Below are 27,711 nucleotides of genomic sequence, written 5' to 3'. Positions count from 1 at the left end.
ATACGTGTGACCGGGATCCCGCTAAGACCCGGATCTCGTTAATAAAGCTACCTCATGCTTTTACATCAAGAATGGCTACTCGTGATTCCTGGGGGCACCCCACCCCGCGATCGGAGGGAGAGATGCAGTTCCCCGTTTTGGGGTACGCTCTTTCAAAATCAATATATAGCCAAGGACAACCTTGAACATCTGGTCCTCGGCTTGTACCTCCTCAGTGCTGAGATTCCAGGGAAGTGTAACCACATCTGTTTCACTTGGCACTAAGGACTGCACCCGCATTTATCACAGAAGTAATCTTCGTTTAGTTTAGTAGTTCTCAACTAAAGAATCTATATCCCAGCAGATGTTGTCACTGTCTAGAGAGATGCTTGGTTGTACTAACTGGGAAGACAGTACCATTGGCTTGGAATCTACACAGAGACTAAAGATATTCAATATTCTACCCCGTAGAAGATAGCTCTCATCGCTAACATTGAAAATATCCGTAACAGCACGGCATAGAAAACATGACATTCTGAGCACCCTGGTGTTACTGTTGACTGTGGGCTGTTGTCTGTATGCTGGTGAGGGCAGGCACAAGGTAAGGCCAGAGTCAGTGACTGGGCAGTGAAAAAGAAAGGGGGGCTCAGAATTTTAGAGACAGGACAGAGATTACGGAGGGAAGGAGGGAAGAAGGAGGAAGAGAAGGACGACGCAGATCCGCGTGGCTTTAAACAAGCACAGGTAGCTATGAATATCATATAAGGGATGGATTATTACAGGACGATTAGTCCAATCTAAGTGGGCAGCTTATATCAGTATCAGTTGACTCCAAGTTCTTTGTTTTGGGCATTTTATGGGGTAAGAGTTTACTGATGCAAATCTGACTGATAAATTACAAGTCTCTAATGTTTTGATTTTACTGGGTTACAGGGATTTGTGACAGCTAACGCAAGATGGGCGGTCACTGCATGGGGCTAGCTATGGTGGCAGTGAAACCACCGCTGGAGTCAGAGAGTAGCAAGTGCCAGTGTGGTGCATCTTTTTGTTTTTAGTATTTCCCGTGACAGTTGACTGTTAGCAAGGGGATCTACTACACCTGAAAAGGTAAACTGGAAGTATGTACATGTCCTGGGTTCATTCCCTAGCACCGCAAGGAATCAGGGAGGGGCCTCTCCTAACCTACTTAGCCAGGAACAGTATGTAGTGCATGGATAGCTATAATCACAGCTCTTTGCGGAGCAGAGACAGAAGGATCGAAAGTTCAAGACCAGCCTGGACTACGTAAGCAAAATCCAGGCCAGCAGGGCTACATGGTGAAACCCTGTCTCAAAACAACAAAAACTGTGTATGGTGACTCATGTCTATAATCAGTCCCAGCTACTTGAGTTCGAGGGCAGCCTAGGCAATTTAGATCTGTTAAAAAGGAAGCAGACGAGGGATGTAGCTTTGCCCTAGAATGCTTGACCAGCATGTGTAAGGTCTTAGGTTCAATACCCAGTACCACAAAAACAAAACACCAAAATACACACAGTGGATATTTTAGGGAGAACAATGGTCCTGCCATTCTTTATTTCTCATAATGATACAGTCTTCAAAAGAAAGAATTATATAGATTCTGATCAGACGTTCTTTTTACATTTGAACAAAAGAATGAATCTCTTAGTACTTCAAAAAATACCTTCAATGCGTAAGCGTACAATTATCATATGATAAACACCCAAAAAACTGGAGTAGGCTCACTTCGAAGTGAAACACACCTAATACCCATTAACAGCAGGAAAACATTCCCAGCCAGAGTCAGGGCTTCTCAGGAGCTCTAACTCTTTACCGCTGACCCACAATCAACCCATTTCTCCACCAACAGTTTAGGAGAACTTAGTTTTAAAATAACACAGCATCTTTTTCCCCCTGGTCAAATTGTTTCATTACAAAAAGCACATGGAAGTTTTCTTACTGATGATCAACAACTTTGAATACTGGTTTTTACTTTTTAAAACAATGAATCAAACTCCTTTCTGTAAGAAGATAAAAGCACAGTGAAATGATATCTTCATCTCATTTTCAAAACGCGGCAGTTCAGAATACAAAATAATTCAGGTGGCCAGCACCTAATTTATCCTGTATGTGGCAAAATTAAACAAAAAAGCCTTGGGTGGGACCTGCGTCTGTCCAGGCACTTGAACACAAGGTTTTGTTTTGAGACAGAGTCACACATAAGTAACCCCAGGCCAGCCCCAAACTATGTAGCTGAGGCTGGCCCTAAGCTCCTGATCATTGTGTCTCTACCTCCCAAATGCTGGAACTTCAGGCTTTAGTCACCATGCACGATTTAGAATGCAGTTGTTGGGTTTCTTATTTTTTTTTTATTATTTTTAAATATTTGTGTGCATGCGCCTGTGTCCCCAAGTACCAGTGAGACCTGCTGGAGTAGGCTGTCCTACATGGGGCTGAGACCTTGGTCCTTGTGAGTAGCAAGGGCCCTAACTGCTGGCTCATCATTTCCCCAGACCCCGCCTGCTTTTGTGGGTGCCGACGTGAGTTCAGACGCTGCAGTGCATGTGGCGATGTGCAATGACAACTGTCATGAGTCCTTGTACCTCGAGTGTGCTGGGAGTCAAACTTGGGTGCCAGCCTTGCTCAGAGGGCGTTTAACCTACTGAGCCATCCCATTTATCCAGAACATGTTTTTTGTTTTCTTATTTTTGTCAATGTTTCATGAGTTGTGGTGTTTTGCCTGCATATGTCTCAGTGTGGGTGTGAGGGGTCATGTGGGTGCTGGGAATTGAACCTGGGTCCTCTGGAAGAGCAGCCAGTACTTTTAAGCTCTTTAGCACTGAGCCATCACTCCAGTTCCCGGAATAGGTTTTTAAACTTACTCCCGACTTTCATATTGCTCTAAATTAAGCTAGATTGATTGGCAAGGCAATAGTTACCAGTGCTCAGAACTGTGCTGTATTTTCCCCCTGCTAATGATCAATTTCTAAAAACTTACTGTATCATTGACTCAGACTGGAGGGAGAGAGGTTGCAAAAGTCTGTTACTTGTTAGCAGCCGAGAAGAGAGAGTTTGAAGTCAGTAAGGAAAGCAAGAGTGTGACCCAGCCCTGGCCTTATGCATAACAACAGTTCCCAGTCTGACTCAACACGGAAAGATAAGTGAGGGAGTGCCAGGGCTGCCCCGAAAACCTTTCCCTCCCCAGCTTTAGATCTACCCAGTGACCTTGTCCTGAGTGAGAAAACAGTAGCAATATCAAAGCAGTTATGTTAAATTCACTAGAGACATTTTAGAGGCCAGAGCCCACATCTAAGTCCCAGCACTTGAACCAAAGTTCAAGGTCAGTCTGCTTTACAGAGTGAGTTCCAGACCAGCCGGGCACACGGATGAGAACCTGTCTCAAAAAGGTGGGAAGAAATCATGGCACCATGATTATGACAATGTTTATGTACAACAAATGATGCATATAAATTATTACAATATAAACTGTACTATGTTTATTTGTGTGTGTGTCGGGGAGGGGGTGCACATCATGTTTGCACTTGTGGGAGCTAGTTCTCCTTCACAAATGTGGTCACAGGGATCAAACTCTGACTCTCAGGCTTGGCAGTGAGTGCCTTTACCTACTGAACCATATTGCCAGCCCTTTACAAAAGGTAGTTTTAAGTCAACATTTCATCCTCAGGAGTTGATGTCTATAGTGTTTGTTACTTTTTCTTAATTCCAAGATGGAAACCCTAGTAAGTGTCCTGAATATAACATTGAAGAATCACATGTGAAAAAAAAATGCCAATACTAAGATATACACATTACTTGAACTGGCAGATAAAAGGGAGAGAGTAGAGCACAATCCAACTGTTTTTGAAAAGAGGGAATTGCAGGCATGGTAACACATACGTGTATCCTTACACACAGGAAGCTGAAGCAAGAGGGTCTCTTGTTAGTCCATCCTGGACTACCGTGGCTACCAAGCCTGGCCATTTTTATCTTTACAACAAGCATACAGCTGTTTCCTGGCTCTCTCCTTGAAACAATAACCACCTTAATAGCAGTCACCGTCCTTAGAGCCTTTCTTCTGGAATGAGAAAAGGGGGCTGGTTGAGACAGGGTCTTGTGTAGCCTAGGCTGTCCTTCCACTGTAGCTGAGGAAGACCTCCTTACAGGCATGGGCATGAGCTACCACCCCCCAGCTTCCAACTGTGGTTTGAAATACTATTGCCTACAGAAAGAAACAAGGCTTCTTAGAGAGTTGCTGATCTCAGGTCCATAGAAGGAAACACATTCAACGTGGAGGACCTGGCTGTAGTAGGAGACAGCAAGGAAAGTAATAGAGTTTAAGAAGATTGGCCAGCCTTCAAGGGATGGCCAAAGAGAACTGAAGTTGAACCTTAATAAAGTGACATTTGTAACAGATGGAAGTCTACTCACAGATGTCTAAATATATGGGTTCATAATGCTTTTGTTTCTTTGGCTTTGAGACAGGGTCTTATACTATAGCCCAGGCAGGTCTGCAACTACCTGTGTAGTCCAGGCTGGCTTTGAACTGTAATCCTGCTCTGCCTCCTAGCCATACACACAAAACTATCCATGAGCAATGTTCCTTATAACACGTTAGGCTATACATCCTGTATCTGGCTTTTAGTGTGTGCTTTATTTTATACTTTTTAAGATGTTAAAATGAAAAACAAAGCTTGGATGTTCCCCTCAAAATCACCAATGTGGAAACTAATGTGAATACCCGTAGATGGGTCTTAGAAACCGTCTACACTACAAAATACTTCCAAGTAATAAGCTACAAGCATTTGAAAAATAGTCTATCAAATTTTTATATGTGCAAATATAGTGTGTCAATAGTTAAGTTCACCTATTTTTTTCCTTTTTTAAGTTTTTAAATGTTTTAATTTTTTTTTCATGGTCTTATTAGCTAACCCATTAACTGTGGCTGGTCTTACACTCCTGACCTGTGTTCACCTCCTGAAGACTTGGATTACAGGCGTGCTTCACCAGGCCTGGCTAAGAATACACTTCAAACACAGAATTTGTTACGGTATTATGTACTGTAATTTGGTTAAATTGGATTTTGGGTGACTTCAAATTCTTTCCTTTCCTCCTTTCTCATTAGACTATTCATGTTCTTTATTGGAGATGAGAGCATGAGAATTTGACTAAATTTCAGACTTCCTTTAATGTCCGTATTTTGTTCCTTTCTCAGTCTTCTTACATAGAACAGAGATTGGCTTTTCTCACTTAACCATGATGATGGCTGGGAATATGTAGGGTTATACACAGCACCACTGATGTACACGTGAAGCTCCTCCATCACATAGCCAGCCTGTGCTGTGTCTCTTCCGTCTGCTAGTGGCTGACGGAGGCCGTTCCTTGTGGTTAAATGTCTAATAAACTCAAGAACGTAAAGGCAGATCCAAACCAGAATGAAAACAGTTTTTGAATGCAACGTAACAGAGACAAGCGAATAACACTGTAGTACATGCTTCTCCATCAAGCATCGGCAATTTCTCTCCAGTCCTTCAAGCAGCATCTTTAGTGGTAGGAGTGATTGGTCCCCATCCTATTCATAAAATTATGTGGTGTTTGACTGATTCACATATTCAAGAAGCGAGCGGTCTAACACTCTGCGAATAATGGCTTCCTCAATTATATCAAAATCCTATAATGCAGAAAAATGATTAGAAATAGTCAGTAGTGTTTCAGAACTGGGAGGAACACCACAATGCAATGTTCATTGCTCAGGAAATAAATCCTCTGTTACATGGCCTATCCGACTTTCCAGAAGCTTGTCATAGAACTTACTTTGAGGTTACTGTTTCCTGTTTGACTTCCGTGGCCTTTCAACTGTTGTTATCAAGTCTTTTTTTTTTCCCCTTTAATATTTATTTATTTATTTTATGCATATGAGTGCACTGTAGCTGTCTTCAAACATACCAGAAGAGGGCATCAGATCTCATTACAGATGGTTGTGAGCCACCGTGTGGATGCTGGGAATTGAACTCAGGACTTCTAGATGAGCAGTCAGTGCTCTTAACTTCTGAGACATCTCTCCAGCCCTTGCTACAAGTCTTAATGAATCATTTATAGTGAACTAGACACCTGGGTTGGAAATATGTCTCAGTGGTTAAGACCACATAGTGCTCTTCCTGGGGACCCTAGCTCATTTCCTAGCCCCCAAATGTGATGGCTAAAAAACTCCATTTGTCCTAGGCATCCATGTTGGTACCTAATAGCTGTTTGTCTCTTACTTAAGTTCCTGGCAACCCTGACTCCTTGACCCCCACCCAGAAATGTATGGCCGTGACCATCTGCTTGTTATGCTATGACCAGCTGCTGATTCTGGCTTCTGTAATCTGCCTGTGCAGACATCAAGGTCACCTTGACCATAAAATCTTGGCAGAGCAGAACAGCTCTTGTGGTTTACACCTTTAAAAGCTCTTTCTGCATCTGCTTCTGCGTGGTCAGGTTAGAGACTGTAGGCCTTGCTCGTAGCCTTAATAAATTTGCTTTAATTATAATCTGAATTATGTCTGTAGGTCTTTCCCCAGTGGTCATGAACTCCACAATAGCACATACCCACCAGGGAATCTGATGCCCACATTTGACTGCCTTGGGCACTCCCTCCCCACATACACATATACATGTAAATAAAAAGTACATTAAAACTTAAAGATTTAGAAAAATAAAAGAAAGAAATTCTGGTCAAGATGTTACCTATATTTCACACATATCAGGAATAAAGTTACACATTCCTGCTAGTTTTCTAGTGACAGAGTTGAATAACTAGTATTTTCCTAGAATGGTCAAGACCCTAGGGTTGATCTCTAGCATTGGACAAAAAAAATAAGGCTACCTCTAGGATTCAGAATGCTAACAGTGGGCTGGAGAAATGGTGCAGTGCTTAAGAACACTGGCTGGACTTCCAGAGTTCCCCAGTTCAATTCCCAGCAACCACATGGTGGCTCACAACCATTTGTAATGTAATCTGATGCCCTCTTCTGGTGTGTCAGAAGATAGCAACAGTGTACTCATAAAAAGAATGCTAAGGGGCTGGAGAGATGGCTCAGCAGTTAAGAGCACCCGACTACTCTTCCAGAGGTCCTGAGTTCAATTCCCAGCAACCACATGGTGGCTCACAACCATCTGTAAAGAGATCCGATGCCCTCTTCTGGTGTGTCTGAAGACAGCTACAGTGTACTTATATATAATAAATGAATTAATCTTTAAAAAAAAAAAGAATGCTAAGTTATATTTATTTTTCATTTATGGAGAGAAAATGTAAGTAAAATGTCCTTCTCGCTTCATTTTACTTTTTAAAGTGAAATGTAGACTTCATATCAGCTCTACTATAAATAAAACAAAAAATGGCTGCTCCAGCTCATTTTTTGTCTGTTGATATAGTAACTTATCGTGAGGCCCTGGCTGGCCTGGAGCTCACTATGTAGACCAGGCTAACTCAGAGAGCTCACCTGCCTCTGCCTCACAAGTGCTGGGATCAAAGGCGTGCACCATCGCAGCTGATTAAAGAAGACTGCTTCAACATTAGTAGTCAGTTTTACAAAGCACTTGACTGTCAGGACTTTCTCCTTAATGCCAATACTTAACGCTCACTTTTTCTTGCATACTTTTACCCATGGGGATTATAAAAAGTAAGTCTAACGCAGACTGCACAGAAATATAATGTAAAGGGTAGATATATACTTACTATGAAATCGTCGTAAAACAAAGTGTGGCTGACTTGCAAATGTCTAATTAAACTGCCACTGAAGGTACTTGGGCTTTCATTGGGTTGTGAATGGCAAAGTGGGCAGAACTGGAAAGAAGGAAAGACAAGTAGTTCAATAACAAGTTTTAAATAATTATCAATGCTAGATTTTTAAAGAAGTTGCCATTGAATGTGAATCTTAACTATGAATCTGTTGGACACACATCAACATTGTTGGTTTAGTTTCATGGTGTGTGATGTGTGTGTGTTCATGTGTTTGTGTGTATATGTACAGGATCATGTGTGCGCCTGTCTGCGTGGAGGTCAGAGGTCAGAGGTCAATACCCTCAGTTATTCTCACCCTGTGTTTTTAATTTATTTTTATTTTTCATTTCCACTTCATATATTTAAGTTGTCATCCTTTTTTAAAGGACTTTATTTAAAATGATTTACTGACTTTTATTTTATGTGAGTGAGTGTTGGCCTGCATGTATAATATGTGTATCACATGTATGATGTGTGTGCCACATCCATGCTGGGTCCCATGGACCCCGGAAGAGAACATGAGGTACCCTGAAACTAGAGATAAAGCTTGCTGCAGGCTACCACATAGGTAAGTGCTGAGCCTGGAACTCCTCTGTAAGAGCAGCAAGTGTTTTTAAACACTGACCCAGCTCTTCAGCCCCTCTTTCAATATATTTTTTGAGCCAGAGCTTCTCATTGAGCCTGAAGCTAAGCATTTAGTCTAGGTTAGCTGGCTGGCCAGCAAGTTCCAGCAATCTACCTTCTCTGTACTCCTTCCTAGTCCTGGGGCTACAGCAGGTTTTAGGGGAGCACTGGGGATCAGAACTCAGATCTTCCTGCTAGTGTGCAGACATTCTACTGACTGAGGTTTTTAGTGACTGAAACCCCAGCACTGTTTGGTTTTGTTTCTCACATAGCTAGAGCAAGCTTTCAATTCACTGTGGCTAAGGCTAAACTTAAACACCTGTCTACTACTATGCTTAGCTCAATAACAAAATTTATATTTATAGCCAGGAAGATCTGAGTTCAAGACCAGTCTGGTCTACAAAGAAAGTTCGAGATCAGCTAGCGCTACACAGTTAGCCCTCTCTTCATCTGAGTATCTTCCCCCACCCACCATCCCCCTCCTCTGTCTCTCTCTCTCTCTCTGGTTTTTCAAGACAGAGTTTCTCTGTGTAGCCCTCGCTGTCCTGGAACTCACTCTGTAGACCAGGCTGGCCTCAAACTCAAGAGATCCACCTCCCTTTGCCTCCCAAGTACTGGGATTAATGGCATGGGTCACCATTGCTTGGCTATCTTTTTCTTAACAATTAGAAAAATGTATAGGGTCTCACAGTTGTAGAACTACGAACCTGAAAAATCACCATGTAGTCCAGGCTAGTCCTAAACTCACAAGAGTCCACATGCTTTTCCCTTCCAAAGGCCTGTAGCATCATGCCCAGCCACACAATATCAAAGAAAGTTTCTCGGAGCTGGTGAAAAGCTCAGAGGGACGCCAGTTGTGCCAAAAGTTCCCTCATCCCAACTTGTGAACTGTGTGTGATAAATACATGTAGTAATTTTAGAAACTGGAAAATAAGTAAGCAGACTTCCTGATGAACTGTTTCTCCGTGGGAGGAGCAGATACAGTTCCAATCCTGTAGCCCAGGCTGGCATGAACTCTCTGTGTAGCCCAGGTTTGCCTCAAACCTACAGCACCTGTCCTTCATCACCTCTCAAGCGCTGAGATCACAGGCATGAGCCACCTAAACTCCAACGCTACAGACAGACAGACAGACAGACAGACGGTAGATCAGAATCATTACCACAGGCCTCCTTTCTGATCTGTGGTGGATAATACAATGATCCAGCAAGCAGTCTTCATCCAGTTCTCTCTGACAAAATGGACACACGCATCTGGAAATAGCACAGAATCACAATCACTTAAATAGTGGTCAGCTAGAGCGGCCACCTAGTTAGAAATTTCAAAAGGAAAAGAATTGTATAGCCCACAGCTAGGTTAGTCCCCCTCCCCTTTTTTTCCAGAGCTGAGGACTGAACCCAGGGCCTTGCACTTGCTAGGCAAGTGCTCAAGTGCTCTACCACTGAGCTAAACCCCCAACCCCTAGTTCCTTTTTTTTTTTTTTTTGTAGGTCGGGTTCTCACTACACAGCCCAGGCTTGCCTTGGTCCTCCTGCTTCTAGCTCCTACGTGCCAGGATTATGGCTGTACACCACCACATGTAGCTTGCTTTTCTGACTGTTTTAAGACAAGAGTCTTGCCATGTAGCTCAGGCTTTCCCCAAGCTCTCAGCCATCCCTCTGCCTCAGCCTCCCGGAATGCTGCGATTACAGGCACGTCATCACACTGGGATGAGGTTTTGTTTGGATCTCCTTGTGGTGTTCAAACTGTCCTCAAAGTTACTACACAGACCTTCTGCTGGCTTGGCTCCCTGCATACTGGTTATACTCATGAGCCACTGAGCTTAGTTTTACAATTCCTTGTTATGATTTTAATTAGCAAAAGAAATTAAAGTCAGTTCCCGTGTATTTTAAATTTTTCATAAACTCCATGAACTTGCAGTCAAAGCCATATTTTCTCAACTTATTTTTTAGCCTTTCTTCCTCCCCACTGATCAATCTAGCAGAAGCTGTACTCTGTTTACAGCAAAAAAAATATTCAATTTAAAATTCATGGCACCATCTGTAAAGCAGACCCTGCGACGACAGGTGCATTAGCAGGGCAATTTCAAGTAAAGTGAAAGGAACAGAGGAGTCTTTGGATTTCTAGGTTAACATGCATGCATTTGAGGCTGGAGAGGCCGCTCCGTGGTTAAAAGCACTGGCTGCTCTTGCAGAGGACTCAGGTTCAGTCCCCAGTACCCACGTGCGGTTCAAAACTGTTCATAACTCCAGTCCCAGGGCAGTCAACAGTCTCTGACCTCTACAGGATCCTGCACCAGCACGGTGCCGACATATATTTGGGTACAGATACATACACACACACACACACACACACACACACACACACACACACACACACACATTAAAAAAGAATAAAGGTAAGACTTGGGTACTGAAATCCCATTTTGAGTGGCTTTCCACACAGGAGTACCTCACTCTGTAGCCCAGGATGGCCTCAGAGTCACAACTCTTGCCTCAGCCTCCCAAGTGCTGACCTTACATTCCTCATAGACACGCTGAATTTAGCATGGCGTTCTACTGTACTCAAACAAACCTTGCAGTGGTCTCTCCAAGCTCTTGCAGTGGGCCGTATTTATCGATGTACTTCTCACACGTCCTTATGTGCGCCCTCATGTCACTGAGGCAAACCTACACAAAGCAAATTCGAGATAAAACTCCTGTTGGCAAGGGCCCTCCTGCAACCTGGCTTCATAACTTTCAAATCGGGTTACACTGGGACAGTTAATGAATTGGATTTTTTTTTTTCACAAAATACTCACCAAGTACAGGCCTTCTTATTAAAGAGTAATGCATGTACTTTGGTGGTGGCCCACACTGTTAATCCCAGCATTGGAGAGGCAGAAGCAGACAGATCTCTAAGTTTGGGTCCAGCCAGGTCTACAGATGGAGTATCAGGACAGCCAGAGCCACCCAGAGAAACCCTGCCTTGAAAAACCGAAAGGTAATAATAATAGTAATAAATGTGATAAATGCTGTGCTTATGACTGAGGGGGCTTGAGACGCCATATGAACAACAATGCCAACAACCAGAGCTTCCAGGGACTAAGCCACTACCTAAAGACTATACATGGACTGACCCTGGACTCTGACCTCATAGGTAGTAATGAATATCCTAGTAAGAGCACCAGGGGAAGGGGAAGCCCTGGGTCCTGCCAAGACTGAACCCCCAGTGAACGTGATTGTTGGGGGGAGGGCGGTAATGGGGGGAGGATTGGGAGGGGAACACCCATATAGAAGGGGAAGGGAAGGGGTTAGGGGGATGTTGGCATGGAAACCGGGAAAGGGAATAACAATTGAAATGTAAATAAGAAATACTCAATTTAATAAAGATGGAAAAAAAATGTTGTGCTTATAATCTCCTAACACTTCAGAAACTAAATATTGAGATTCTAAATTGTTCCTTCTAAAAAGCATACTTTTTTTTAAAAAAAGGAAAAAGCCAAAAGATGTTTAGTAACAAAGGATGTTTTGCATATTGCTATGCAAATAGGTTTTGTGGGAAAAAGACAAAAACTAGGTGAAAAGAAAGAGTAAGAATAAGGAAAGAAGAAAAACATTCCACAAGATGAAAAGAAATGGAGATGAGAATTGAATGTATTCTGCAAGTGTCCATCATAAACTAAAGGCTCACACATTAAGTGAAGTAGTAAATGCCATCGATGAGTGACATGAACAGTGTTGTATGAGTTCACGATGCACACCATATTTAATAGAGCCATCAAGGCTAACATAAGCCACCGCTCTTGTAATTCATCTTCTTCAGTGCAGGATGAGGAGCCACGCCCACACTCGGAGGGCTCTGTTGATAGTGTAGTATACAGGCCGCTCAGAAATGCCGGTTAAGATCTGCTGGAGAGGGCTGGAGAGGTGGCTCAGTGGTTAAGAGCACTGACTGCTTTTCCAGAGGTCCTGAGTTCAATTCCCAGCAACCACAGGGTGGCTCACAACCATCTGTAATGGGATCTGACGCCCTCTTCTGGTGTGTCTGAAGACAGTGACAGTGTACTCACATATTTAAAAAAAAAAAAAAAAAAATCTACAGGAGACAATGTCTCGCAGTGGCCACTAGGTGACAGCCTACGGCCAGCCCAGGCTGCCCAAACTTCTGTTGCAAGTTCAACTTCAAAAACTACCACGTGATGGAAATAGCCACACACATTTTGGTGTACACCTTTAACCCCCGCACTTGAAAGGCAGAGGCAAGCGATCTATACCAACTTGACCTACATAGTGAGTTCCAGGCCACGTAGGTCTACTCTGGTGCACACATAATCCTCAGTACCTAGGATGCTGCAGCAGGGGGATCACAAGTTCCAGGCTAGACTAGGCTAAGACCCTGGGTTTTCTTTTTTAAGTGTACTCTTTGTTCAAGAAAAACGAGCTTTCCTTAGAAAGATCACCAATCTGGGGACTGTACATGGAGAGATTGACAGATTTACAATGTACACATACATACATTATGTAAGGTACTGTTGCAGAGATGATAGACAATGAAGTGCTTGCCTGTTCTAATGCTGCAGATAATTCCACAGAGGAACAGAGACGTGAGGGCAGGTAGCTAAGAAGTTCCTCTGAGAGGAACTCAGGATAGTAAGGCCAGGCTGCAAGGAGGCTGCAAGGAGGCTGCAAGGAGAGGAGAGCTGCTGCCCTGGACAGTGAAATATGACAAGCTTCAACTCGTTGCAGGAACAGGCAGCCTTCCAGGACAGAAGGGTAGCCTAGAAAGCAAGACACTGGCACAGCGTTCCTCAAACATTAATTACAATCCTGTGACGGATCAGATACAAGAAGAGAGTCTGACGGGGGACTTCATCCAGGGTCTGAGAGAACGCCGTTTTAGATAGACAACTACGGTAAGGTTGTCCATGTGTGGCCCCCTCCACACACAATAAATAATTAAAAGTAAATAAATAACAGAAACAGGAAGAGAGAGAATTAGTGTTGGATATCAGGATGCTTGTCCCCAAAGATTATGTACAGATTCTGGTCAGGTGGCCATGATAGATTATTCCTACATGTATAAATATTTGTAAATGCACCAAGGCCTTAGTAGATAAGAGTTGGGTACAAGGTTACAGAAGATGCTATGCTCCTTGTGTGTCTTTGCTTCAAAGGCCATGGCGATGGCTGACATAGGGAGGGAGAGAGGGGGTCCATTCAGCTCACTGGGAAAGATTGAAAGGAGTCTAACAGGGGAAAAGGACCCGGGCAAGAAGAGGTCCAGGTAACCAAATCAAATCAGTCACTTGGTGGGGCTGGGGGGAGGAGAGGGCTGAGAGCCATAATCGTCTTCCTGCTACCTCAGTCAGAAATAATTCCTTAAGGGCCAGGGGGAAGGGGGACGATATCCAGTTGGTTTCCAGGCTCTGAGGCAAGGGGAGAGAGTAGGCATGCTCTTTGACTGCCTGGGACTGACTTTTTGTTTGGGGTATTTGTTGTTCTGTGACACTGTATTGTTACACAGCCCTGGCTGGTCTGGAACTTGCCATGTATCCTGGGCCAGCCTTGAACATGCAACAGATCCTCCAGCGTGCTGAGATTAAAGGCAAGAGCTACCTACCACACATGGGTTTTTGTATGTTTTCCTTTTTTTTTTTTTTTAAAAAAATTCCACATTAAAAATGTTATTTTCCCAGCTCTGGATGGTGATAGGAAAATAAATGAATGAAGTAAGAGTTCGAAGTCTCAAAAAGGATGTTTAAAAAGCTGGTGGAGCTACAGAATAGGTTCATATCTAGCACAGAGAACTTAATGACTCTGTCTCAAAATCAAAAGAAAAATGAGGACTGGGGCTCTGGTTCGGTGGTATAGCACCTAGCATGCAGGAAGCCCTGGGTTCAACCTCCAGTGCTGTATATACACAAATACTAAAGGCGCTGTCGTGGTGGGGCCTGCATGCAACCCCGGCACTTCCAAGGCTGGATCTGGAGATAGCAAGTTTAAGTCCTCCCTGGGCTACAGAATGAGACCCTGTCCCCAAAGCTGGGGAGCTGGAGAGCTGGAGAAGGTGTAATTTCACTGGAAACCTTTGCTTGTAATGGTGGTTGTGTTACTCACCAGAGTTCCACACTCAGTACAGTTCTGGTATTCTGACTTCATCCTCTTGGCGATGTCAGTTGCGGGCACTCCCTCTGAAGGAAGGTACGCGCGGCAGTATGGGCATGTCCACTTATTATTGTTCTTTATACTGGTTGCAATGCAAGAGCGGCAGAACCTACTCGAAAGAAACAGAATACATCAGAGATACGGCTCAGCACCTGAGTTCACGCTGTTCTTCTAGAGGCCCAGAACACCTATACTCATATAGGCAATACTCACACATACACACATACACATAAAAATTAAAAAAAAAAATCATAGTAGTCCACGATTTTAATTCTAACACTCAGAAAGCAAAGGCAGGTAGATCTGTGAGTTCAAAGCCAGCCTGGTTTATAACAGGTTCCAGCATAGCCAGGGCTGCACCACAAGTCTTCTCAGAAAAGAAGGCCGAGGTATCTGGACTTGGTTACAGCCCATCCAACCACTCCCAGGTAAAAAGACAGAATCTAAGTCCTACCTGTGGCCTGGTGTGGAGACCCAAAACGTTAATCAATCCAGTTGGGCCTGCCAATCAACTCAGACAGGTAAAAAGATGGGTGGGATAATTGTCCCATCACTGCGGTGACGGACTTTTAATGTAGTTTCCCCTCTCAGAAACCCCACCCGGAAGTAGCTGCTTTGGAAGTCAGCATTTCTCTGAATTACCCAGAAAAATGTAATGTCTTCTCTTTCATGCTCTCACTGATGTTCTGGGCCCTCTCTGTCTCTGCTTCTGCTGCATGGCTGCTTGCCGAACATAGATCCTAACTCAAAAGGCGTGACTTTCTCCCCGTGTCTAAATTCTTTTATGAGTGAGACTAAGAATCCGAAGGGGTTGTGTGTGTAGAGAGATGGCTCAGTGGTTAATAGCACTGGCCGTTCTTGCAGAAGACCCAGGTTCAATTCCCAGCACCTACATGGTAGTTCATAGCCACCACTAACTCCATTCCCTAGGATCTGATGTCTTAGGATCTCCACAGGGACTGGGCAAGCAGGTGGCAAACAGAGCTCATACAATAAAAATAAGTATATCTATCTAGCTGGGCAGTGGTGGCCTTTAATCCAATAACTCAGGAGGGAGAGGCAGGTAGATGTCTGTGAGCTCGAGACCAGCCTGGTCTACAAAGTAAGTGAGTTCCAGGACAGCCAGGGCTACAAAGAGAAACCCTGTCTCAAAAAAAACCAAAGGGGATGGGGGGGGGGGGTGGGAGAGAGGAGAGAGAGAGAGAGAGAGAGAGAGAATCTGAAAGGAGACTCAGTTTTCCCAATAATATCTTTACCCCTGGGATCTACTGGGGATTACAGTAGTAAGCCTGGCTGAAGGTGTATTCTTGTTTTCTTTGTTTGCTTTTTAGAAAGGGGTCTCATTGTGTACTCTTGGTTTGCCTGAAACATATTACAAAGATGAGGACGGCTTCAAACTCACAGATATCTACCTGATTCTGCCTCCTAAGTGCTAGAATTAAACGGATGGGCCACCAAGTTGTGGTAGTTGGAATGTGCTTGGTCCATGGGAAGTGGCATTATTAGGAGGTGTGGCCTTATCGAAGGAAGTGCATTACTGTGGGGTGGGCTTTGAAGCCCCACTCATGCAGGAGAGTCAGTCTTCTCCTGTTGCCTTTGGAACAAGATGTAGAGCTCTCAGCTCCTCCTGTGCCATGCCTGCCTGGATGCTGCCATGTTCCCACCGGGATGATAATGGACTGAACTTCAGAACCAGTAAGCCAGCCCCAATTAAATGTTACTCTTTTAAGAGTTGCCTTGGTCATGGTGTTTCTTTACAGAAATAGAAACCCTAAGACACACGTAAAACCTTGAAAGTATATCCTTTTTAAGAGTATTTTTACGAATGGTTCAAACATTCAATTAAAAGAAAAAAAAATAACATTCCAAATACAATTATCAATGGCTACAACCTGAATTCTCTGCTTACACGACTTATGTCCTGGTAGATGACAACTGACTCTATGGGAAGCTGGATATGAGACTGCAGGAGTACGAAGTCTGGTAAGACCTGAGGTTTTATGCTGGGCATGGTGGCACGACTCTAATCTTTGCACTTGGGAGGTGAAGGCAGGGAAATCAAGGTCACTCTGAGGTAAATAGCTAGATTCGGTCTAGTTTAGCCTCAAAAAGCAAACAAATAAATAAACAGAAGCCAATGGGGCATAGGAAGCAGAGGAATGAGATAAAAACACGGGGAGATTCTTTGTCAAATTAGAGGGGGAAAATTAAATCAGCACAGTAATATACCTCTCTAATCCCAGTACTTGGGATTTCAGCCAACCTGGGCTACATATGAAAGTTTTAGGATAGCCTGAGCTACAATACAACCCCTTTCCTAACAGGAAAAAACAGTGGTAAGCATACAAGGGAACCTGGAGAAGAACTGGGAACACTCCTAATAGTAACAAAAACTACAACAGCTAGGAACTGCACTCGGCTGGCATTCAGAAATGCCAGGAATCTCAGGGCATAATCTCAGCTGTGCTGAGAGAGAACGTAGACAGAGGACCAGCCTTAACTCAAGATCACACGAGTTCAGGGCCAGCCGGGGTACTGATCCAGAGCACCATGAAAAAAGACATTATTTTCAGTTGAACATGTGAACCACTTGCAGTATGTGCTCTTCAAGAATATATATACTCTCAGCCCTTGAGACCTCTCTCAAAACATAAGCCAGGCCCAAGGCTAAGAGTCCTAGTGAGGCATTCAGAATTAAGCAGGAGGTTTAACCTTCCGAAGGTCACTGGAGGCCCTGCAGAAGAATGAGCCATCTCATATACTTTCAAGTTTATAATACCTCTATTCAAGAGGGGCGGTGCCTTAAGCTGGGGGCGAGAGCACAAACCTGTAACCCTGACCCTTAGGAAGAGGATCAGAAGTCCGACATGAGCCTCACCAAGTTCAAGACCAGCTCGAGGCGTATGAGATCCTGTCTCTAAAGTAGGTTAGGAGTGTACTTCAGTTGTCTTGTCACACAAGCAGCCCTGGGTCTCATCCCCACCTCTGTGTAAACTAGACAAGGTGGCACATACCAGTCTCATATAATCTCAGAAGTCCAGAGACCGAAGGAGAAGGAGTTCAGGGTCATGTTAGTGAGTTACTGGCTGCCTGATCCCAAAGTTGATTCCAGAAAGCGGGTGGGGCTGATGGGGCTAGCCATCGGACAGACATTGACCACAAAGGACAGGAGGTGATTTGTCAGTGTACGGGAACTAACGATCTCAATCCGGACTGTGCTGTTGTTACAGTGTGAACAATGGCGGCAATTCATCAACCCACTCTGCACTACGTGAGTCAGAGTGTATCACCTCACTAACCCCGAGAAGCAAAACAAAAATAATTCTGTGATGGCAGGGAAATCCCAGTAACACTGTGACGAAGATCACGGGGCCACTTAGAACACAAGGCCCCTCCTCCACAACTCAAGCACAATAGGAGCTGCTCAGAACACGGTCAGAAAGTTGACACAACAGCCAGTTTAGGAGAAATTGCCCAATAGAGACTTTTCTGGGAATTGCTGGAGTTCCCATGAGTAAATCACACTGTGGTGTCCTGGCTGTGGTGTCTTGAGGCTTGGCTGGTTTGTACTGAGTATTTGTATGCACTAAGTGTTTGAATGCTCATAGACAGTAATACACACAAAGCCTGGGTGCTGAGGTACATGCCTATAATCCCAGCATTTGAAAGGTGAAGGCTGGAGGGGCCATAGTTCAAGATCAACCCCAATGGTGTAAAAGGTTGACCAGCCTAAACTCTATTAGATCCTTTCTCAAAAGGTGTGATGTCTTTCTGCCACAAAGACAGAAAGTGGAGGGGAACTGGGGAATGAACACTAGGGAAAGGAGTTATTCAATTGTCTACCCTGACCCCACCCGGGGGGCTGTGAAGAGGGGAATCACAAAAAGAGGGATCAACCCAAGAGAATATAGTTAAGACTAAAAGCTGATCATGGATGTAATGGGATACCATCTTGAAGAAGATCTCACTCCACCCCAGAGTGGTGGCATACTCCTTTAATCCCAGTACTTCAGAGGCAGAGGCTGGAGGATCTCTGTGAACTGAGGACCAGGCTGGTCTGCCGGTCAGTCAAGACTACAGAGTGAAATCCTGTGTCCAACAGCAACAGTCTGGCTTCTTGTTTTCAAACCTCTGAATGCAGTCAGGGAAATACCGAGTGGTAAGAAGCCACCATGGGTTGTCTGACCCCCACAGGAACGCTACAGCACACACACCCTTCCACATACACTGCACATAAAACAAATAAATGTAATTTTTAAATGAAAAAACAACCGCCACCACTACCACCAACAAAAAAAGCTTCTGAATACATTACCAGGGCTTTGGAATCAGATTTCACACAAACCCAACCTCCTGGCTTTGCTGGTCTGACTTTTCTTACTAGCCTGGTACCACTCCAGTGCCATCTCCCAGGATGCTTGGGGTAAAGCCCCTCTCTCTGGGGAGTGTGGTCCTTCCCTCCAGCACTGACCCCATCCCTCTTGTAGCACAGCAGGAGAAAACCAATAAGGAAATCCAGAATGACTCAACCAACTCGGAAACCAGCTGGAAACTTAATTACATCACTCCTATTTGTTATTTTATGAACCCCCATTTATTTCCCTAAAGTAATTAGCCAAAATCCCCTGTAACGAAGAGGCCGGCAGAGTGCTGGAAGGAAACAGGAAAACACAGCCAAGGACACTGGACAGACTTATGTCCCCAGTCTCAGAGCAAAACTAAACTCTAAATGAATTCAAACAGGAAAGGGAAGCCCTGGGGACTCTCTAGGGTTGAGGAGAGCATTCTGGAGGGGTAGTTCTGAGGGGAGGGATCTGGAAGACACAATTGGCAGCAGGTGGCAGGCCTGACCTTTTAACTGAGGCACTCAACATAAAGCTTCACGGTGGGTGAGCTGGCTAGGCTTAATAGCTCACGTCTACAATCCCACCAGTTGGGCAGCTGAGGCAGGAGGACTGCTTTAAGTTGAAGGCTGGTCAGGGCTATATAGTGTCTTCCAGGTCAGCTTGGGTTAGAGTGAGAACCTGTCTAGATAGAGTTAAAAAAAAAAAAAAAAGATACAAACTGACAAGGTAAGCATCAAAATGGAAACAGAGTAAGGGGAGCTGTTATACAAGGACAAAAGTCACAGTGAATATTCCTCAATAAAGCAACACACGCACACAAACCAACTCCCTGGTTGTAACCAACAATGGATCAGACTGGTCCGGCCCAAGTATAGCTTAATGGTTCAGTGTATATAGTGCTATAGTGCTTGCCTAGCGAGAGCGAGATAATGAGGTCTGTCCCCAGCACAGCAAAAAAACAAAAACAAAAATGAAACAATAATTGTATCATAAAGCCTATCATATGTAGTATGGGACATACAGACACACACACACACACACACACACACACACACGCACACAAGTTAAGCTACAAAAGGTCAGAAGAGGTCGGGTGACTGATGCTATGGAAGGACACAAATTGCACAAACTATAGTTTGCTTTGGAGTCACTTCAACTGATAGCCAACACTGAATTGCCAAATCTTCAAGGCCTGGTCACATGTTGCTTTTAAAAAGAGTTCACCTACTAGAACAATGGACACAAGAATTTCCCAATTGGAGCATAAAAGGTAAGAACACACCACATTCTAACACACTCGCCAAGTACGTGGGGTGTTCTTCCGGGGCATGGAAGGTTTGTGGCTAATCATCGGATCTATCCTAAAGTCATTATAGAAAAACCATGGGAGCTGGGGACCTGGCTCAGCTGGGAGAATGCTTGCACAGCATGCACAAAGCCCTGGGCTCAGTCTCCAGAACTCTCGAAGGTCCTCTCCCTCTCCCCTCCCTCTCTCTGTTGTTATGAGCACTTCCTGCTCCTCTACAGGACCTGACTCTGTGCTTTAGCTCACCAGCTAAATGAAAGGATATGCTCTTTTTTTTTTTTTTTTTTCCGGAGCTGGGGACCGAACCCAGGGCCTTGCGCTTCCTAGGCAAGTGCTCTAACCACTGAGCTAAATCCCCAACCCGAAAGGGCCTGCTCTTGAGAGCCACACTTTGCACAGGTTTTGCAGCTTCTGCTAGATCTCTAAGGGGTTTTCATCCACTTTCCTTAATGTGACTGAGAAATGCCCTCACCAGCGTTGCCTTCTGGGAAAAGTGTGCACATCGATGATGACGTTAAGCAGTTGTCCCCACTGAGTTCAAGGGAGATACAGCTCTTCCTATATTACGCCCCCCACTCCAGTTCTCCGCTCTCTTAGGCCCCCACTCCAGGCTCCTCTGGAACGGTGGCCCTCACCCTTACTAATGCTGCCATCCTTTAATACAGTTCTTCACCTCGTGGTAACCCCCCCAACCATAAAATTATTTTAGTTGCTACTTCAGAACTGTAACTTTGCTAGAGGTATGAATCGTGATGTAAATATTTGCATTTTCTGGTGGTTTTAGGTGACCCCTGTGAAAGGGTCACTCAACCCCCAAAGGGGTTGGGACCCACAGGTTGAGAAACATTGCACTAGACCTTTGTGTGATAACTCAGCTTTCATCTACTTCCTCCTAAATGTATCCTCCAGGATCTCCGAGATATTTGTATTTGCTTGTTTCTTTTTGGTATTCCGTTGTTTGGGAGACAGCGTCTCTTTAGGCAGCCATAGCCGGTTGATACTTGATATCCAGGCTGGCTTTAAACTTGTAGCAGTCTCAAGGATTCTACATGTTGAATGCTCACAGGCCTGCCTTGCTAGAATCAGCGATTGGCAGCTGCTTTTTACATCCTTTTTACCGGTTTGCTGGATGTTCAGCAGGGCTCTGACGGCTACTCTTGACCACATGTGGAACTAACTAAAACCCGAAAAGGCAAGGACACGCCTGTGAGGGATTATTTTACTTAATTTGAAGTAGGTAGATTCACTTCTAATCTAGAACCTTGAGATAGGAAGACACAACTTTAATCCGGGCCACACCTTCTGATGGAAGTCTGTATGAGCCCACGGGAGAAACTTAACTCTTTGCCTGCTTGCCCTTACCTTGCTAGCATCTCCAGTCTTTCACTGGCATTGGAGGCTTCTTGGGGATTTCAGGATAGGCTAAACGTTACCTGAGACAGACAGCCTTGTGCACTGACTAACTACTAGATTCGTGGACTTTCTGATCACAGCCAGCCATTGTTCATTGTTGGATTAGTAGGACTGCAGCTGTAAATCAATCTAATAAATTATATATATATATATATATATATATATATATATATATATATATCTCCTTTCATGAATTCATTAAATCCTAGGAACTGTCTCCCACACATTTCTCCTTTGTCTACTATATCTAATTGGAAAGCTAGTCATTTGCTTGTGTCTGTTTGAGTGTGTAACACTAAGCAGTTGAATCCAAAGTATAGAGAGAATATCCTATGTATTTTACGCATGCAGCACCTGTCAATAAAAAAAAAACAAAAAAACCTATGGCCTATAGGAAAGGGTAGAATAGAAGGTGGAACATCTGGGAAGCAGAAGGAATTCTGGGATAGATTGAGGTGGGAAAATTTAAGGAGAAGTGGTACCGAGCACAGGTAACCAGCCACATGGCAGAATGTAGATTAAAACACATGGGTTATTTTAACTTATGATTCTAGTCTGAGAAGGACCTAGCTATATGACCAAGGTGTTTGTAAATATGTTATGAGTCTGAGTCATTTCTGGGAGCATGGGGCTGGAAGGAAAAACTGAATCACAACTTTTACACCAAAGCCTCTGTGCTCACTAGTAAGAACTCTGTCACTGCATTAGAACTGTGGTGGTTTGAAGGAGATGTCCCCCCTAGTTCTGGGCATTTGAATATTTGGTCCCCAGCTGATTGCGGTGTTTCCAAAGGCTTAGGAGTTGTGGCTTTGTTGGAGGAAGTGTATCACCTGAGGCAGACTGGCCATTTTGAGTGCCTGCTACCTGCTTCCAGCTCCTTGGCTCCTCTCTGCTGTCATGGAAACCATATGCCCAACAAATTCTTATTAAGTGGCTTTGGTCATGGTGTTTTATCATAGCAAAGTAAAGTAGCTAATATTTATTGCCAACCCCCCTCAGCAGGTGTGTCTATATCACTCACAGAAGAGTTTTTTATTTGGCACTGGACACTGAACCTTGCACACATTAGGCAAGTGCTTTACCAGCGAAAAACATCCCCAGACATGACTGTTCTCTTCAACAGTAAATTAGGTTCTTTTTTAGTCCAGTTCACAGTTTCCATTCACTCTTTCCCCAGTTCTCTGACAATATTAAAGCAAATGTAGGAAGTCCTTTTGTTCTAATACAATTTTTACAACTATATTTTGTGATATGAATAATCAAATCAAAATATAAAATGCTGGACACACATCCAAGCACTTGGGAGGCAGGTGGATCTATGTGAGTTCACTCAGAGTCTTGTCTGTATGTCTACACAGTGAGTTCCAGGCTGGAATACAGAATAAGCTCAGTCTCTCTCTCTCTCTCTCTCTCTCTCTCTCTCTCTCTCTCTCTCCCTCCCTCCCCTCCCTCCCTCCACACCCACATCACACACACACACACACACACACACACACACACACACACACACGGAGGGGGGAAGGGAGAAGAGAGAGACAGAGACAGACGAGACAGACAGACAGACCACAAAGTAGAAGCAGAGACAGAAGCCTGAACATCAGTAGTTCTTGTTCATGACGTGAGTTTAATGCCAGCTTGAGGTACATGTGACCCTGTCTCAAGATGATTTAAAGCACTACAACCACACCTGATTACTAGAGCAAAACCTCTAGTAGGAGAGTGAATTCCTAAAAGCTATCCTCTTGCCTCTACCCCTGTAGCCTGGGAAGCATGTATCATTGTGATTGTATATGCTTGGCCCAGGGAGTAGTACTATTAAGAGGTGTAGCCTTGTTAGAGGAAGTGTGTCACTGTGTAATGGGCTTTAAGACCCTTGTCCTAACTGCCTGGAAGTAATATTCAGATGAAGATGTAGAACTCTCAGCTCCTCCTGCACCATGCCTGCCTGGGTGCTGCCATAGTCCCACCTGGATGATAATGGACTGAACCTCTGAACCTGTAAGCCAGCCCCAATTAAATGTTGTCTTTGTAAGAGTTGCCTTGGTCATGGTGTCTGTTCACAGTAGTAAAACCCTAATCATCTTACTCAAATAAATAAATTAATTGGGAACCCAGAAGTTCCATTAAACAAACAAGCAAGCAAAAACAGGTATCAGAGCAGTGGTCACACAAAATTTTAATCCTAATACTCAGGAGGCAGAGGAGAGCAGATATCTGAGTTTGAGGCAAGTCTGATGTACAAGGCAGGTTCCAGGACAGCCAAGGCTACACAGAGAAACTCTGTCTCAAAAACAAACAGGTCTGGAGTATAGTTCATTTGGTAGAGTGCCTGCCCAGCCTGCCTTTCCGGCAAAGGCCCTGGGCATCACATGCAAACCACGCCAGTAATCTAGACTAGGGAGGCAGGAGAAATAGTGCTTGTTGGTAAGGATGGCATATGCCTTTAATCCCAGCATTTAGGAGGCAGAAGCAGGAAGATCTCGGAATTCAAGGCCAGCTTGCTCTACGAAGTCTGACCCATTTCTCACAAAAAAGCAAAGAGAAAAATGAAAGAAATGTAACGACTGAAAGTGAACGGTCATCCTTGACTGGAGAGTGAGTTCAAGGTCATCTGGGATACATGGGACTCTGTCAAGGCAAAGGTGATGACTAAGCCTGTATGTGAGTAACACTGGAGATCTAGTCCGGGGCTGGCCTTGTGCTAAGCCAGTGCTCTACCACTGTGCTCCACTATATTTCCAGCTCTCCACCTTCCTTACAGGCTTCTGTGGGTCTCACACGCTCCTAACAGCTCACGCCTCACCCATTTTAAAGGCAGAGAATGAGAGAGTCAACCACTTGGACACAAGGCCGAATCCCAAACCCAGCTTGCAGTCACGTGTTTGCACACCGTGTCACACTTCCTGTAAAGGTTCACCCACACATTCATCCAGAGAATTGTTGTCATTTGTTTGTAAACTAAAATCAACAAAAACAATCCAGTTTTAAAAAAAATCTAACCTCAGCTACGGGATAATAAAGTCAGAGGGTTTCACTTGCCATTTTCTCACTTTCCAGCTTAAGCTTGGCAGAAAATGGTTCATTTAGAATGTACAGTTGTGGGGTTGGGGATTTAGCTCAGTGGTAGAGCGCTTGCCTAGTAAGCAAAGGCCCCAGTTCGGTCCCCAGTCCAAAAAAAAAAAAAAAAAAAAAAAAAAAAGAAAAAAAAAAAAAAAAAATGGACAGTTGCTGTTAACAACAGTCTCCAGTACAAATGGACTCTGGTCAACATTTAAAAAGTGGAAGGGGCCCAAGTTGGCTAAAAGGAAGAACATGGAAATTCTGCCCACAGCCAGAACAATGGGCATAGATTTGTCAAAACAAAGAACAGTTAAGGGAGGGAAGGCGGTTTGTTCGGCCCTTGCGATGATATTTTATGACTATTTTTCCAGTGGCCAGTTTCCTATTCACTATTAACAAAGAAAAAAGATTAAACAGAAAGAAATGTAACAGTTCGCAAGTTTATATTCTCCTTTGGTAGAAACAAATAAATTAAAGTGTTCACAGTCCAACCCCTGAAAACAGTCTGGAGTCACAAGTGACTATAGTGGCAGAGCGGCCCCTGCAGAACAGTGGAAGGGATTTTCAAAACTTACTGTTCGTCTTTGGTTCGACTGTAAGGCTATGCAGGGAATTGAGGCTAGGCTATTTACTTTACCCGAGACTCAAACTCGCCCCCAGAACTCCCAAAAGAAAACAGAGGTTTTTAAAAACGTAATTCTCTTCAGGCCTTTGTTCTGACCTAATTGATATATTTCATAACACTACACAGCAGCTCTCACCCTGTCAACCTGGCCTTTGGATGGTGTGTCAAAGAGCTATGTTGAGACATCTAGGAAACGCCACCGCTAACTGGAAAAGACGTTTAAAAGCTGAAGAAAACAGGTCCTGAGAATAACCACAGAGTAGCGCCCAGAGCACTCTTGATTTAAACACCGTGTGGGCGGCACATTCTCCTCCTTGGCTCCCCGTGGGTACCAGGGCTTCCTGGATCTCCATGTTTGTCAAGCCTTTCCTCAAGTGCTGTTAAAAACATGGTCGCGCATGTGCGTTTTACATATACGGGGTTTTGTTTTGTTTTGTTGGTAAGCCAAAAGTTGACAGCAGCAAATGTGCTTTTGTTCTTGTGCTTATCCGATTGGCATTAGTTTCATCGGAGATGACGGAGGAGTAGGCTTTGCTACTGATCTATGCATGCGTGCAAGCACACAACTTACACCCATGTGACCAACAAACAAACAAACAAACAAAAACCAACCCTGCCGGAATAAACGGCTCTCTGCTAATTCAAACACACCCTAAGAACACACCCTAAACGCACAGGCCTGAGGCTTCTTTTTTAAAATGCCCTCTTAGAAAACTACTGCTTGCTTTGTAACTGCACTGGGTTTTCACTACATTTTGAAGAAAAGTCTATACTTTCGGTTTGGGGAGGGGCCGTGCCAACGGCAGGTAGCACACAACCTCCGGTCACTCTGCAGCAGAGTTTTAAACGGGTGAATTAGTGGCGTGAAGCAAACATCCGAGCTCCAAGCCCCACCCTATCCATGGGTCACGTTAACGACCTCAGAAAGCCTTTGGCATGCTCTAGTTGGTCTGGACGGTTTTCAAGGGGTCGAGGTCTGTGCATGTAGGGAAAGGGACGCGTGTGGGAATTAAAAAGAGTTTGCACAGGTCCTCTACAGCACAAGAGATCAGCCTCTGGAGGTTTTGGAACACAGCACCAAAAAATCAAATCAAAACAAAACCCACCCAGGTTCTCAGGAGGGTGGGCTCAGTCAAAATCAGCGGGACCTATGTGCATGTCGGAGGTCCCTGTCCTACCGCGCCACGATAACCGGGCTCTCACAATCCCGTGTAAGCGCCCCCAACCACATACACACACAAACACATACCCCGGGTGTCTTCCCGGACCTGTCCAGGTGGACGTAGCTCTGCTTCGGTTTCCCCAATGCTCGCAGCTTCTACTCCCACCCACCTTGTGCCCTCCGCTTCCCTAGCATCCCTCGGCGCTGGGTGGGCGCGCCACTCGACACTCACACGTGGCCACAGCGGGTCCGGACCGGCTGGTGTAGCACCTCCAGGCACACGGAGCAGTCGAAGGAGGTGATGGGCAGCTCCGGGTCCCCGCTGCGCTCCAGAGTCCGCCGGGCGGAGTAGGTTGGAGCGGACTTGGAGCTGTCGCTGCTCAGCAGGGAGCCCATCGCTGCGCTGTAGCTCAGCAAGCTGCCGGGAGCTCCGAGCGGGCTGCTGGTGGTTCTGTTGTCCCGCCCGGGAGGAAGGAAGTCCCGGCCCAGCCCGGATCGCCGCCTCCTGGATCGGCCAGCCGCGGCGCGGGGCCTCTCGGTGGAGCGCAGGCGGAGCGCGCGGCCGCCGCTTACAAACGCTCTTCCGCGAGCGACCGAGCACTGCAGAAGCTCGAGGTCCCCGGAGGGTGAAACCTGAACCCTCCACCCGGAGTCCGCACTCCGAGTTCCGCAAGAGTTCCGATAAGTGCAGTTTGAGAACACCCACTGGAGACAGAATGACTCTATCTGGCCTCCAAGTTGGAATCTTAATAAGCCTCAGAGCCGACCTATGACCATTTAGGTGATTGACTCAATACTTTCAATAAGCGAGAGCTAGCCCGGGACAACGGAAAGTTTTCTGATCCCGATGTGAAGCTTAATCCAGAGCCCCACTTGGTGGCGTACAAATACAATGCCAGCAGCTGGGCTGCATTTGAACAAGACTGGGTTTCAATAGATAGATAAGCCAGGAGTCGTGGTTTATGCCTCAAGTGTCAGCATTTAGGAGGTTGAGGAAGGAGGAGGACCGAAAGTTTCAAGACAACCTGCGCCACACGGTGAGTTCCAGGACATTCAGGGCTAGGGAATGGTACCATCTCAAGAAAACAGCAAAATTTTAGATGTAGTTCAGTGGTGGTATGCATGCTTAGCCTGTATGAGGCCTGGGTTTGTTCCCTAGTGCCTTAGTAATGAAAAAGTAAAGAATAAAATAAAATCCGTACGGCTTGTGGTGGGGCATGTCCTTAATCACTACACTTGGGAGGTAGGGATAGGAGGAGAAACAAGCTGAGAGAGTTATAGATATAACGCAGTTGTA

General features: G+C 44.8%; 1 protein-coding gene across 1 annotated transcript; it reads right to left on the bottom strand.

Annotated features, from left to right (window-relative positions):
• Window positions 1–1,515: 1,515 nt before the first annotated feature.
• Window positions 1,516–27,198, bottom strand: Rnf125 (ring finger protein 125). The gene is made up of 6 exons (XM_032885848.1): window positions 26,647–27,198; window positions 14,455–14,611; window positions 10,931–11,025; window positions 9,520–9,610; window positions 7,691–7,798; window positions 1,516–5,644 (listed from the first exon to the last, which is right to left on the bottom strand). Exons 1-6 carry the CDS (start codon window positions 26,808–26,810, stop codon window positions 5,558–5,560), a joined length of 702 nt encoding a protein of 233 aa, XP_032741739.1. The 5' UTR covers window positions 26,811–27,198; the 3' UTR covers window positions 1,516–5,557.
• Between the last annotated feature and the right edge of the window lie 513 nt (window positions 27,199–27,711).

Source organism: Rattus rattus, chromosome 15 (assembly GCF_011064425.1).
Source record: "Rattus rattus isolate New Zealand chromosome 15, Rrattus_CSIRO_v1, whole genome shotgun sequence".
Lineage (NCBI taxonomy): Eukaryota > Metazoa > Chordata > Mammalia > Rodentia > Muridae > Rattus > Rattus rattus.
Note: the sequence above shows the minus strand (reverse complement) of the source record. Positions and strands in the feature narration are given on the sequence as shown.